This window comes from Rana temporaria, chromosome 6 (assembly GCF_905171775.1).
Source record: "Rana temporaria chromosome 6, aRanTem1.1, whole genome shotgun sequence".
In the NCBI taxonomy this organism is placed as follows: domain Eukaryota; kingdom Metazoa; phylum Chordata; class Amphibia; order Anura; family Ranidae; genus Rana; species Rana temporaria.
The window spans coordinates 63,133,440-63,147,678 of NC_053494.1; the positions used below are offsets into that span (position 1 = coordinate 63,133,440).

The window sequence follows — 14,239 nt, forward strand, 5'->3', positions numbered from 1 at the left end:
TATGCCCCAGATAGCAGTAAAAACCTGACAGAAGTTCTAACTCTTCCCCACTCTAAATGTAATCTATTGTATTAATAATGGTTGGACATACAGTTCAAAGTTTAAGTACACTTTTAGGACTAATTATATCCTCCATCCTCCAGTGGACTAGAGAAAACAAATGGAAAATCTTACCTTATCACAATGAATGTAGAAGTAATGGTCCTTGTGGTAAATTGCCTTAAACATTCGCTGGAGTTGTCGAGAGGCTCTGCCATGAACAACCAAAACAAACGCTATCCTCACGGGATTGGTCGCCATATATTCCACTGAATCTTCATCCCACTGTACATTGTTATTTGCCTTTCCTAAAGAAAAATAAACCAAACGGAAAATGAACCAGTTAACATACAGCACTTTACGAACTCTGTAGAACAAAATCTACTGTTATGTCATTGCAGTAATGAATAGGTGTCATCTGATCACACAGCTACTAGGGCTTTACCTAAAACTGGAGCTGCATTAGCAGTGAAACAATTTGTTATACAGTATGACCATAATATACAATGAATTTGTAAAACTTGTCATAGATGGATTACAATTTGGATGATTCAGCAGAGACTGTCCTCATTTTGATCAATTTGTGGCCATCCCTGCTTGACAGAACTTGATCGTCTGTTGAAGGAAATTGTTGTGAGATTTTTTTTGATCAGCAGCTGCAGCCAACGGACAACAGGACACATCTGGTGATTATCAAACAAAATAGAGGATCCTTTATTCTCTCCAAGGCTATACTAATCCTATAATGTAGTGGCTCTATTAACTAGATGCTAAACATGAGTGATGGTAAGGTGAGGGGGTCTCTTATCAGGAGTCCTATGAACTTACAATGTTTTAGTAGATGGTATATAAGTAAAGCACCCACTAAAACACAAGATAGAAAACTTCACTCTTGTTTTCTGCAGTAAACAATATTTTCTTACAGCAAAGCCCTGTTAAAATGTTTCTGTATTGTATTTACTTGCTCAACCTTTGTTGTATAAAAAATGAATATATATATATATATATATATATATATATATATATATATATATATATATATATATATATATATGTATATTCAGAATAAAACAAAACAGTAGCACAATGAAAACATAATCCACAGAAATGTTTTAATTACATAGTTAGTCAGGCTGAAAAAAGTCCATCCAGTTCAACCATAAAAAAATAAAATAATAACAATAATAATATCATACAATCCCATATACCCAATTCTATACCCACAGTTGATAAAGTAGAAAGCGAAAAACCCCAGCAGAACACGATCCAATTTGCTACAGCAGCGGTAAAAATTCTTTCCTGATCCCCCGAGAGCCAATCGGAAAATCTGAATCAATTTTACCTATAAATGTTAGTACCCAGTTAAAAATATGTACATTTAGGAAATAATCCAGGCATTTCTAAAAGCAATCTACTGAGCTGGCCAGAACCACCTCTGGAGGGAGTCTATTCCACATTTTCACAGCTCTTACTGTGAAGAAACAATTCTGTATTTGGAGGTGAAGTTTCCTTTGCTCTAGACGTAAAGAGTGCCCCCTTGTCCTTTGTGTTGACCGTAAAGTAAATAACTCAACACCAAGTTCACTATATGGACCCCTTATATATTTGTACATATTGATCATATCCCCCCTTATTCTTCTCTTCTCAAGAGTGAATAAATTCAGTTCCTCTAATCTTTCCTCATAGCTGAGCTCCTCCATGCCTCTTATCAGTTTGGTTGCCCTTCTCTGAACTTTCTCCAGTTCCCCAATATCCTTTTTGAGAACTGGGGCCCAAAACTGAACTGCATATTACGTGTTTAAATAAAACTTTTCATAACCAAAATGTCTGCATAGCTTACTAGAACATTTTACCTTTTCATATGAGTGCTAAATCTAGACTAGACAACATGCTATAAATAAGCAAGGAAAAAGCCAATTTACAGCATGTAGTTAATTACTGCGACTCATAAATTAAATATTTTTTGGTTATCTGTATGCATCAGGAGTATTCTGCTTAATAAAAAATAAATTTACACGTTCAGAACAATGAAAGATTATCACCATTATATTTTATTTATTAGATCATAAATTACATTTTCTTGGAATAATAGGAATTATTTTTCTTAGTTTTGCAAATTCTGTCAGCAAACCGCACACATACTGATATGGCTCCAAAGGGCAAAAGTGACCTGGCTGTCAAGGGGAGTCAATGAAAGCATCCCGCCCTTCTTCTGAAAATGCAAGCTGCCTGCTTTTATACTGACCCAATGTATTTTCTACAAGTATGTGTATCAGAATATTCAGAGTTACCATATATCTTCTTTCATCGTTTTTTATTAAGGTATCAGCAAAGGTGTCAAAACAAGGACAAATAAGACAATCTCTATACTTCAGGTGTAGAAATACAAGAAATGATACAATGCCAACATAAGCAAAAAAAGAAAAAAAAACTCCCATGTACCCTCAGTATGCCATTTATAACATTTATCAGTTCCTGAGGAGGGAAAAGACCCCTCACTCCCAACACCCCTCAAGGGATCTAGCTGTGTCGGGACGTGAGGTTTAGTTCCCCCCATGTAGAGACTGCTGTCAAGTAATGTGTGGTTTGGTGGTCAGGTAAAGTAAGCTAGTCTAGGGAGAACCAAGTCGGCCATAGAGGGTGGATACATGGATATTCCAAGAGTTATATCTATATATTAGTTCTTGTTTAGTAACTCAAAGTATTGAGGCACCATGGTGAAGCATCACTACCAGGAAACAAGCATTTGCAGGATGAGATGTCAGCAATGTCAGTCTTTTTATTGACAATTGATCTTTTGACTATGATACAAACGATGGGGATCAAATGCAAGTTGTTTTTTTAATTTACTTACTTAATTTACTTATTTATGAAGCACTGTACACCACAAAAAATGATGTTAACTGTCCTGCCACACAGGCTTTTAGTTGGTCTTTGTTCTCAGTGGCTCACTGGTAAGCAATAGACGCAGCATATCACTTCTCGTCATGGGACTAAGAAATGAGTACAGTGACTGATGCCAAGGATCTAATAGTGAGCTCTGAGTGTTTTATTTAAGGGACATTGCTGACAAAAGCACTACTTTAAAACTACTATATTTATTCCCAGAGTTCTTAATGTTTTACTACTCTTTAGAAAAATAAATAAATGCACTTTTGTTACCAGATTTTACTTTAAAGCTAGGACACATTGTGAAAACTTAAAGATTAAAAAGGAGCTTCAATCCTAACTTATTTCTCAAAGGTAACACTAATGCATTAATTAAAGCTTATCACTGAAAAGATACTGGAAATTAAATTTAGTTAAGTCTACATTTACAAAAAAAAAAATACATTTTTTTTTTACATGAAACTACCATGAGATGGGTTCTGTATTCCCATACAGGTTTAAAGAAATTAAAAATCCACTTTTAGAAAAAAAAGTGCAAGTCAAATAAACCTGTCAAAGAATTCTAAACTATTTCAAACTGATGTCAAACTGATGCCATCAAAACAAGTCTACAGCCTGTCGACAGAGGCCCATAACATAATTACAAATAATTTGGAGTTCAAGACAGTTTCCATATATGTATGCCAACTGTGTACTTGGGGGCATAGAGTTCTGCTTTAAAAACCTGCCAAACCGAATGACATCTATACTGCCATACATAACGTACAATTTACTTTCACATCTCCAAAACTGAAACACCTGCAAGCAACAGAATAGCAAATTTTTTTCCACACTTCATAATGACTGTGTTTTTTTCAGTGGTTTTAATATGTATGCCCAAGGAGCATTGAGGGATATGTACATAAAAAGCCCCTTTCATTGCAACACATCTTACTATCCTTGATTAAAATGTTATTTGCTGATGGCGGCAATGTAAGTTCAGAGATTTTAAATTAGGAAAAATGCAGTGCACCTGTAAACGCCAAATGTAAAATATTACACATTTAAATACGTATTTCTGAGGAATGGAAAAATGAATATGAACATAAAAACTCTGCCTTAGGCTAGGTTCACACTGCTGCGAATTCTATTGCGAATTTGAACTGTTGCGATTTCTTAAATTAGCAAGTTATTTAAATTACATAGTTTAACATTAGTGTCGTTCACATCAATACATTGCAAATATAAGCTGCGGGAAAAAAAGGGTCCTGTGCGAGTTTGATCCGTGTGCGATGCAAATTCAGATCTATAGACTGGAATTCCCTGAAATCGCAGCCGCGAAACACGGCAAAAACGCAGCCACAAAATTGCGTTAAAATCGCGATTTTACCACGATTTTGAATTCGCAGCATTGTGAACCTAGCCTTAAAGTCAAAGGGTGAACACTTTATTATTTTTTTTATTAAAACATTTTTTTTTATGGTTGAACTCGATGGACTTGTGTCTTTTTTCAACCTGACTAATTATGTAACTTTCAGAACAATTAAAGATTATCACCATTACATTTTATTTATTAGATCAGAAATTAAAATTTTCTTGGAAGTTTAGTATTTTTCGTAGTTTTGCACATGAATCTATCTAGGAATGTCTATCAGCAAACTGCACACATGCTGATATAACGCCAAAAGGTAACGAGAATCAGTGGGACAAATTCAATGAAATACCATGTGAACACAAACATCAAGTATAAAAAAAATGTCCAACAATGGATGTTCGGTGTAAACACGGGTACCCTTTCTGTAGCTCAATTCACCTGTTAGTCATTCATGCCCAATAAATCTTCACTTTGTAGAAGACTAAAATGCCTCATACACACGGCCGGACTTTCCGAGAAAAAAAAGTCAGACGGGCTTTCTTTGTCGGAAGTCCGACGGACCTTAGATAGAGAACCTGTTCTCTTTCTTTCCGTCGGACTTACGACGGACTCACGGCGGACTTTTGCACGGTCAAAAGTCCGACCATGTGTACGAGGCATTAGGAATACAGGGGGTCCCTGGGTTACAAACAATAAAGGGTCTGTAGGTTTGTTCTTGAATCTGAGGTTGAATCTGTTTGTAAGTCGGAACAGGTAAATTTTTTAAGTGTAGCTCCAGCCCAAAAAAACATTTATTTATTTGCCATACTATAAATAGACTATATTAAAAGTTGTAGCAGGGGAGCGTGACCGGAAGTTGGCCTGAATGGAAGCCTGATCTCCCTGCTCTCTCTCAGCCCTTAACTAAACTGCAATTTTGGGGACTTTCCACCTCACCCACATGGACGGCTCCAGGATGACACGCTCCAATAAAGCCAGGGGATCCTCACAACCCCCGCCAGGCTCCTCCATGGACCTCCGGTCCCATTTTTCGCCCTTAGACATGCCGCTGGGCAGGGCAGACAAGACGGCGCCAGACGCCTCCACCACCGCCATGAGGATCCAGATGCAGCTCTCCTCCTCGATTCTGGCTCAGCTCCGGTCCCCCAGGGACACCCAGCACCAGGCACAGCATACCGGGGAAGCCTCCCAGCAATCCAGAGTGGTGAGTCCCTCAGACCAGCCTGATCACCCCCCGCCGAGGCCTCATCACCAGGCCTCCAGGCTGCCATATTGGGACACCCACTGCAGCAGCAGTACACCCAGTGCTCTGAGGCCTACCCACAGCTGCTGCGGATGGCCTCAGATCCTTACATCCATGGGATGGATCCATGCTCCCCATCCCTCTCGGGGGACTCAGAGGACTTTCCGGCCCTGCCAGGCCCATCCCCCAACAGACCCAACTCCAACTACCCTCTCCCTCCTTCTGCAACCACTGGAATCAGCTTCATTTCCACCCATGCCTCCCCAATGGCACTTCTACCTGCAAGCGATGCCTATCAAGAAAGACTTTAAACAATTAATAGTGGATGTGAAATCCACCTGCCGTTCAGCGATTCAAGCCCTCCAGTCGGGACTCAAGCATTTGGCAGACAGAGTGGAAATGGCGGAGGAGGAAATCCAGGAAACCAAACTAACGGTCCACAGGGCCCAAATTCAAGGTACAGAACACCACTCCTTACTTAGAGACATTCCACAACAGGTGGAAGACCTGGACCTGGACCTCCCCCCTTTCTCTCTCATCCTCTTCCCCCTCTCTCATCCTCTTCCCCCCCCCTCTCATCCTCTTCCCCCCCCTCTTATCCTCTTCCCCCCTCTCATCCTTTTCCCCCCCTCTCATCCTCTTTCCCCTCTCTCTCATCCACCCCTCATTCTCCCCCCTCACATATCCCAAATCCCTTGCTCTCTCTTTCATGTAGATAGTATATGGGCAAATATTGTATACTGGATTGTGGGGAATCATTGGCAAACATCCACCCTCCAGCCCTATACAATAGTCCCACTGTTAGGAGCATTTTTTTTTCGGGGGTTGTGCAAGTTGCTGGTCTTGCCTAGGGAGCAAAATAGTCTAGCACCGGCTCTGCTATGCTCTCTAATATAGATGTTTAAAAGAAAAGTATAAAAGCAAATTGGGGCTATTCTGGTACCCCAAGGTCGATATTGAAATAATGACATATACTTATCTTAAAACACAAATATTTTTATTAAATACAGTTAACAAAAACATGTCTCTAAAATGATGGGTACTTGAATAGTCTCATTTGCCTTTATTGTGTAAGAAGTTTCTGTTGATTCTACAAGAAATATACATTTTGTGTGGACTTAACATCTATCCACTTCCGGACCGCCCTCTATATATAAACATGAGGACTTTAAAGATGGTCATCTCGGTTATGGCAGCAACTGCTGCCATAACCAAGGTATCCATTTTTTCAGCAGGTGGTCCATTTTACGATAAAGGTTGTCTCTGCGGCGGATTCACAGCAAGATCACCGTTATCGGCGGTGGGAGAGGACCCCCCTCCCGCGCCATCCGCCGTTTACCGGAGCTATTAGTATCGGCGGAGGCGGTCGGGTCCTTCTCCTTCCTGGATATGGATACAAGTTTATTGCATTTAAGTCCATATACGAGATCGGAGATCTTTTTGACCCCAGATCTCATATTTAAGAGGACTTGTTATGCTTTTTTCTATTACAAGGGATGTTTACATTCCTTGTAATAGGAATAAAAGTGACCTAATTTTTTAAAAAACTGTTTTAAAATCAATAAAATAAAGTAAAATACATAAAAAAAATTAAAGCGTCCTGTCCCGACGAGCTCGCGCGCAGAAGCAAAAGCATACGTGAGCAGCGCCCGCATATGAAAACAATGTTCAAACCACACATGTGAGGTATCACCGCGATCATTAGGGCGAGAGCAATAATTCTAGCCCTAGACCTCCTCTGTAACTCAAAAAAAATGCAACCTGTAAAATTTTATTAAACGTCGCCTATGGGGATTTTTAAGGGTAAAAGTTTAACGCCATTCCACGAGCGGGCGCAGTTTTGAGGCATGACATGTTGGATATCAATTTACTTGGCGTAACATTATCTTTCACAATATAAAAAAATTGGGCTAACTTTACTGTCAAAGTGTGCTTGTGAGACCACTGCGCAAATACGGTGTGACTAAAAAGTATTGCAATGACCGCAATTTTATTCTCTAGGGTGTTCGAAAAAAATGTTTAATGCTTGGGGGTTCTAAGTAATTTTCTAGCAAAAAATAAAAAAATTAACTTGTAAACACTGATTCTGAAAAAAAGGCTAGTGGGCTGAAGTGGCTATATAAAACACTTTTTTAATTAGTATTTGAAAAGTCTATGCAGATTAATACAATTTAATATTGCCTATCAATTGTTTTTCATACAAAATACAGAGGCCAATGTCATGCCTGTCAATATGTCTAAATACCCCAGTGTATATTTTATTCTGGGAAAAATACATATTAAAAGAAGAATACATTTTCTTTCCATCGATTCCCCTTGAAGACCTTGGGGCAAGAGAATGATTTATGAATCCAAACCTTTAGAGACTCCTAGAAATGACACCACCTTTGGAATACTAAATATTGGATTCAAAGTAAATGTATATGCAGTTTCTCCTCTAAAATACTAAAACCTACAGTCTGTTATAACCACAAAATATATTTTTGAAAATATCCACATTTCAAGCATACACTTGTGTAATCCCAATCCTTTTGCATCTATATGCTACCATAAAAACATACATTCATTACAGCATTATGGTTTCAGATGATATACGACTATTCATTGATCTGTGTTTTGTTTGATGTCAAGTGTCATAAGCATTGTCCGGGTTCACGTCTTGTATCATACATCATGTTCGACTTGCTAGAGGGCATGTCATTAACATGGGCTTGTTCTTTTTTTTTTCCTGCACAGTTCATATCTCCTTGCTGCTTGTTCATGTTACTAGTGACCTTTCTGCATCGCTTGCTTAGTATTGATAACGTGAAAGATTGTTAGTGTTGTGTCATATGTGTGTAGCACACCCGTCAGTTGTAACAGGAAGACACAGCTTCACACGCTGTCATTCATCAAAATACAGAATTCAATTTCAACACCTTCATGAAGCATCAAAATTAGATTGTCTGGTCACTGGGTCAGAGTTCCTGAAATGTCTGAAATGTACCATTTACAAAAAGGCTTGGACTTACAAACTACATAGTATTACAGATGGTAATTCCATGGGATAAAAGAGATCAACTAGCATCAATTTGTTTAACAAACATTGTACAACATTGTACAATTGTTTAGTTTAAGATTATTGCAGGAAACATGAATAACAAATCTTTTAATCCAATCAATTCAGACAGAGTATAAGATAAAAGAATACACATGTAGCTCTTACCCTTTAGTGAAAACCACATGCCAAAACAATCACAACCTTTTTTCGGGTTCTAAAAAATGAAGTTTTTAAGGGTCTAAAAAAAACACATTTTTTTCCACCCGATCATTAAAACGGCCTTGCCTAAACACGATTGTGGAAAAAAAAATGCTCTAGCAAAGCGCGGTGACATACAACACGTACGACGGCACTATAAAGGGGAAGTTCCATGCGGATGGCGCCACCCTTTGCGCTGCTTTAGCTGATTTTGGCTTAGTAAAAGACGATTCGCGCTTTTCAGCATGATGAATGTGCTTACTCCATTACGAACGCTAGTTTTACCAGAACAAGTGCTCCCGTCTCATAACTTGCTTCTGAGCATGGACGTTTTTTTCACATCTTTAAAGCCCACACACGACCATTTTTTACAACATAAAAAACGACAACGTTAAAAAAGACTTGAAAAATTAGAACATGTTCGAAATTTTTAATGGCCATTTTTTACATCGTGAAAAATGCTCTGGCGCCCACACACAATCGTTTTTAATGACATTAAAAAAAACATAATTTTTTAGAACCCGAAAACCGGTTGTGTGTACGTGGCATTAGGCCCCATTCACAGGAGCGGTACGATCAAGTATGCCTGTCCCTGTTTGAGACTTCCTGGATCAGTAGCACTATGTAAGTGTATAGGCTACCTCTGAGTTTGATCAGGTCTGAAAAAAACCACAATGGATTCGTTTGTTTTCATCCGGCCACCTTTAGATCCAACATAGGTCCATAAAGTTATGGTTTGTCGGAGCAGAAAAAAACTGAACGTTCACGGATGTCACAAAAGTGACAACCATCCTATTCTGCTCAGATTCAGCAGATATCTTCACAGATCCCTTGCTGATTGGACAGGATGGCATCTGAGTGAAAGATCCTTATGAGAAAAGTTGAAATTTACATAACTTACTAAGGGCCCTTTCACACCAGCGGACCGTATGTCTGTTTTTTCATCCATCCGTTTTCGGATGAAAAAGGGACATACATGTATCCCTATGAGATAGCGGGGGTCAGCGGATGAACATCCACTGACACCCGATCTCATCGGTTTCCGCTATGCTCTGATTCTGCAGATGGAGGAAAATAAAAAATTTCCATCCGTCTGCGGATAGGATCGGGTGAACACGGACAGACGGTCCGTGTTCATCTCATCCGATCCCCCCATAGGGGAGAGCGGAGATCTGACCGGGCGGTCCCTGCACAGTGTCCTACCACTGTCCTGCCATCTGCAAGCTCAGCGGGGATCAACGGAGCGATCCCCGTTGAGCAAGCAGATATAGAAAAGGTACGGATCCTCACGGGATCCATAAGTCTGAAAGGGGCCTTATACTGATTATTTTGACACGCTGTTTCATTTAGTAAAAATGCAAAATGTATTTATTTTTTTACTTTACAGTGCCTCCCACTTTGAGATAACCTCTGCTTATGCATTGTTGTTTATATGCTCAGTTGAAATTTCCCAAGTTTGAGACGTTTCCAAAGATAAAGCAGTATTAAACCCAAAAACTAAAATTTTGTAAATTCCAGATCATTAATTCTAATGCCGCTTACTTCCCGACAACAAAACCGTGGATTGTTTTCCGACGGATGTCGGCTCAAACTTGTCTTGCATACACACCGTCACACAAATGTTGTCTGAAATTCTGATCGCCAAGAACGCGTTCACGTACAACGGCACTATTAAAGGGAAGTTCAATATCAGTCGTGTTAGTAGAAGTTTGGTGAGAGACGATTCACGCTTTTCAGCCCTGTGCTTTTCAGTCCGTTACAGCGTGACGAATGTGCCATCTCCATTACGAGCACTAGTTTTACCAGACCGAACGCTTCCATCTCGTACTTGATTCAGAGCATACGTGGAACTTTGTGCGTCGGAATTGTCCACACATGATCAGAATTTACGAGAACGGATTTTGTTGTCAGAAAATTTGAGAACCATGTCCGATGGGGCCTACACATGATTTATACAGTGATCAGAGCTAAAAAATAGCCATTGATTACTGTATAAATGTCATTGGCAGGGAAGGGGTTAATACTAGGGGGCGATCAATGGGTTAACTGTGTTCCCTAGGTGTGTTCTAACTATGGGGGGATGGGACTGACTAGGCGAGGAGAGAGATCGATGGTCATACTTGGTATGAACCCAAAATTTGTCTCCTCTGCCCTGAGAGATCTGGGATTTGTGTGTTTACACACACAGATCCAAATTCCCGCTCTGTCACCAGTGATTGCGGGTGCCCGACAGTCATCGCACCCGCCAGGCTCGTAAATACACAAATCTCTGTTATGTGAGGTGAGGAGAGACAGATCACAAGTTACTAATAGCTAGGAACCACAATCTGTCATTTTCTCTAGTTAGTCCCCTCCCCCCACAGTTAGAACAGACAGTCAGGTAACACAATTAACCCCTTGATCGCCCCTTAGTGCACTGCCTTAACCCTCTTGGGCATTGAGTTCACCAGAGCTTCACAGGTTTCCACTGGAGTCCTCTTCCACTCCTCCATGATGACATCATGGAGCTGGTGGATGTTAGAGACCTTGTGCTCCTCCACCTTCTGTTTGAGAATGCCCCACAGATGCTCAATAAGGTTTAGGTCTGGAGACATGCTTGGCCAGTCCATTACCTTTACCCTCAGCTTCTTTCGCAAGGCAGTGGTTGTCTTGGAGGTGTGTTTGGGGTCATTATGTTGAAATACTGCCCTGCAGCCCAGTCTCCGAAGGGAGGGGATCGTGCTCTGCTTCAGTATATCACAGTACATGTTGGCATTCATGGTTCCCTCAATGAACTGTAACTCCCCAGTTCCGGCAGCACTCATGCAGCCCCAGACCATGACACTCCCACCACCATGCTTGACTGTAGGCAAGACACACTAGTCTTTGTACTCCTCACCTGGTTGCCACCACAAACGCTTGACATCATCTGAACCAAATAAGTTTGTTTTGGTCTCATCAGACCACAGGATATGGTTCCAGTAATCTGTGTCCTTAGTCTGCTTTTCGTTAGCAAACTGTTTGTTGGCTTTCTTGTGCATCAATTTTAGAAAAGGCTTCCTTCTGGCACGACAGCCATGCAGATCAATTTGATGCAGTGACCCCCCCCACCCCTTCAACCTCTGAAGCAATGCTGGCAGCACTCAAATGTCTATTTCCCAAAGACAACCTCTGAATATAATGCTGAGCACGTGCACTCAACTTCATTGGTGGACCATGGTGAGGCCTATTCTGAGTGGAACCTGTCCTGTTAAAACGCTGTATGATCTTGGCCACCATGTTGCAGCTCAGTTTCAGGGTCTTGGCAATCTTCCTATAGCCTAGACCATCTTTATGTAGAGCAACATTTCTTTTTTCAGATCCTCAGAGAGTTCCTTGCCATGTTAAACTTCCAGTGACCAGTAAGAGAGAGTGAGAGCGATAACACCAAATTTAACACACCTTCTACCCATTCACACCTGAGACCTTGTTACACTAATGAGTCACATGACACCGGGTAGGGAAAATGGCTAATTGGGCCCAATTTGGAAATTTTCACTTCGGGGTGTACTCACTTTTGTTGCCAGTGGTTTAGACATTAACCACTTAAGGACCCCTTCACGCCGATATACGTTGGCAGAATGGCACGGCTGGGCACATCCACGTACCTGTATGTGACTCTTTAAGCCCAGCTGTGGGGTTGCGAGCGCGCCGGCGGCGGCGCGCTCGCGTCATGGTCCTAAGCTCCGTGACCGCACCTGCGGGACCCGATCGCCGCCGGTGTTCCGGGATCGGTCACCGGAGCTGAAGAACGGGGAGAGGTGTGTGCAAACGGCCCCGCCCCCCTACAGTTAGAAACACATGAGGTCACACTTAACCCCTACAGCGCCCCCTGGTGGTTAACTCCTAAACTGCAATTGTCATTTTCACAGTAAACAATGCATTTTTATAGCACTTTTTGCTGTGAAAATGACAATGGTCCCAAAAATGGGTCAAAATTGTCCGATGTATCCGCTATAATGTCGCTGATCACCGCCATTAGTAGTAAAAAAAATTATAATAAAAATGCAATAAAACTTTCCCCTATTTTGTAAACGCGATAAACGCTTATTGCATTTTTTTTTTACCAGAAATAGGTAGAAGAATACGTATCGGCCTAAACTGAGGAATTTTTTTTTTTTATATATATATATATCTTTGGGGGATATTTATTATAGCAAAAAGTAAAAAATATTGTTTTTTTTTTCAAAATTGTCGCTCAATTTTTGTTTATAGCACAAAAAATAAAAACCGCAGAGGTGATCAAATACCACCAAAAGAAAGCTCTATTTGTGGGAAAAAAAGGACGCTAATTTTGTTTGGGCCAATTTTGTTTTGAGCCACGTCGCACGACCGCGCAATTGTCAGTTAAAGCGACGCAGTGCCGAATCGCAAGCTCCTTAACCTGCATAATGGTCCGGGTTTTAAGTGGTTAATAGCTGTGTGGGGAGTTATGTTGAGGGGACAGCAAATGTACACTGTTATACACACACTACTTTACATTGTAGCAAAGTGTAATTTCTTCAGTGTTGTCACATGAAAAGATAAAATAAAATATTTTCAAAAATGTGAGTGTACTTATTTTTGTGAGATACTGTATATGTGTTATGTATATTGTCTATTGTTTGAAGTAGATGGACTAGCTATGTAATTATGAGACTCATTCCCTGTATTTCATATTGGAGGCATTCAAAGAGGCATTCAAACTGCTGCCAAACTCTCTCTCTGGGATACCAATAAATAAATCGCTGTTCAGAATTCAGCTGTTGTAGCTCCAGTCACAAGCAGAAGCTTTCTGTCTAAGATGTAAAAAAAAAAAATGTGTCGTTAGAGTAACAAACTACAAAAAGCTTTGACTTTGAAAAAACTTTAACAAGCAGAGTTTCTATTGTGTGTTTAACAACAGTCTTACTTCTAGTCCTTTGTTGTTTTCTAAAGCATGTCATTCACATTGTGATCACCTACAACATGTGCTGCACTATTTGGGCCTGATTTCTAAAAGGAAAATGCTCAAGAAAAACTGGTAAGCTTGGAATATGGGTTTGCATGAATGCCTGGCTCAAGGTACATCCATCAATCACAACCCCTTTACTGATCTACACCATACATTCACATTCCTGTCCCAGTTTGCAGTTTCCATTGCACATCCAAATCCCTTTTTTAAGTGCAACATATAATAGGCATGTTATAATTCTGTTTAAAAAAAAAAAAAAAATATGATCAAAACAACAGTAATGTTAAAATCACTAGGATTGTGAAACCAAGAAACAGATTACTAGGATTAAGAAACAGATGCAAAAAACCTGGACGTCAAATAAGGCAGTGTATGTATTGGAATATAGCACTAGAATCTCCATTTAAAGTGGTTGTAAACCCTTTGGGCCAGATTCACATACCTTTGCGGCAGGGTAACGTATCCCGTTTACGTTACACCGCCGCAAGTTTTCAGCGTAAGTGCTTGATTCACAAAGCACTTGCC

At 40.3% G+C, this 14,239-nt stretch overlaps 1 protein-coding gene across 1 annotated transcript in view; it reads right to left on the reverse strand.

Moving 5' to 3' along the window:
* The window catches only part of XYLT1 (xylosyltransferase 1), a 421,691-nt gene that overhangs the window by 145,400 nt on the left and 262,052 nt on the right, over nucleotides 1-14,239 (reverse strand). The window contains exon 3 of the mRNA XM_040356908.1: nucleotides 175-347. Within this exon, the coding sequence (XP_040212842.1) occupies nucleotides 175-347 (173 nt within the window). The remainder of the gene's footprint in view (nucleotides 1-174; nucleotides 348-14,239) is intronic.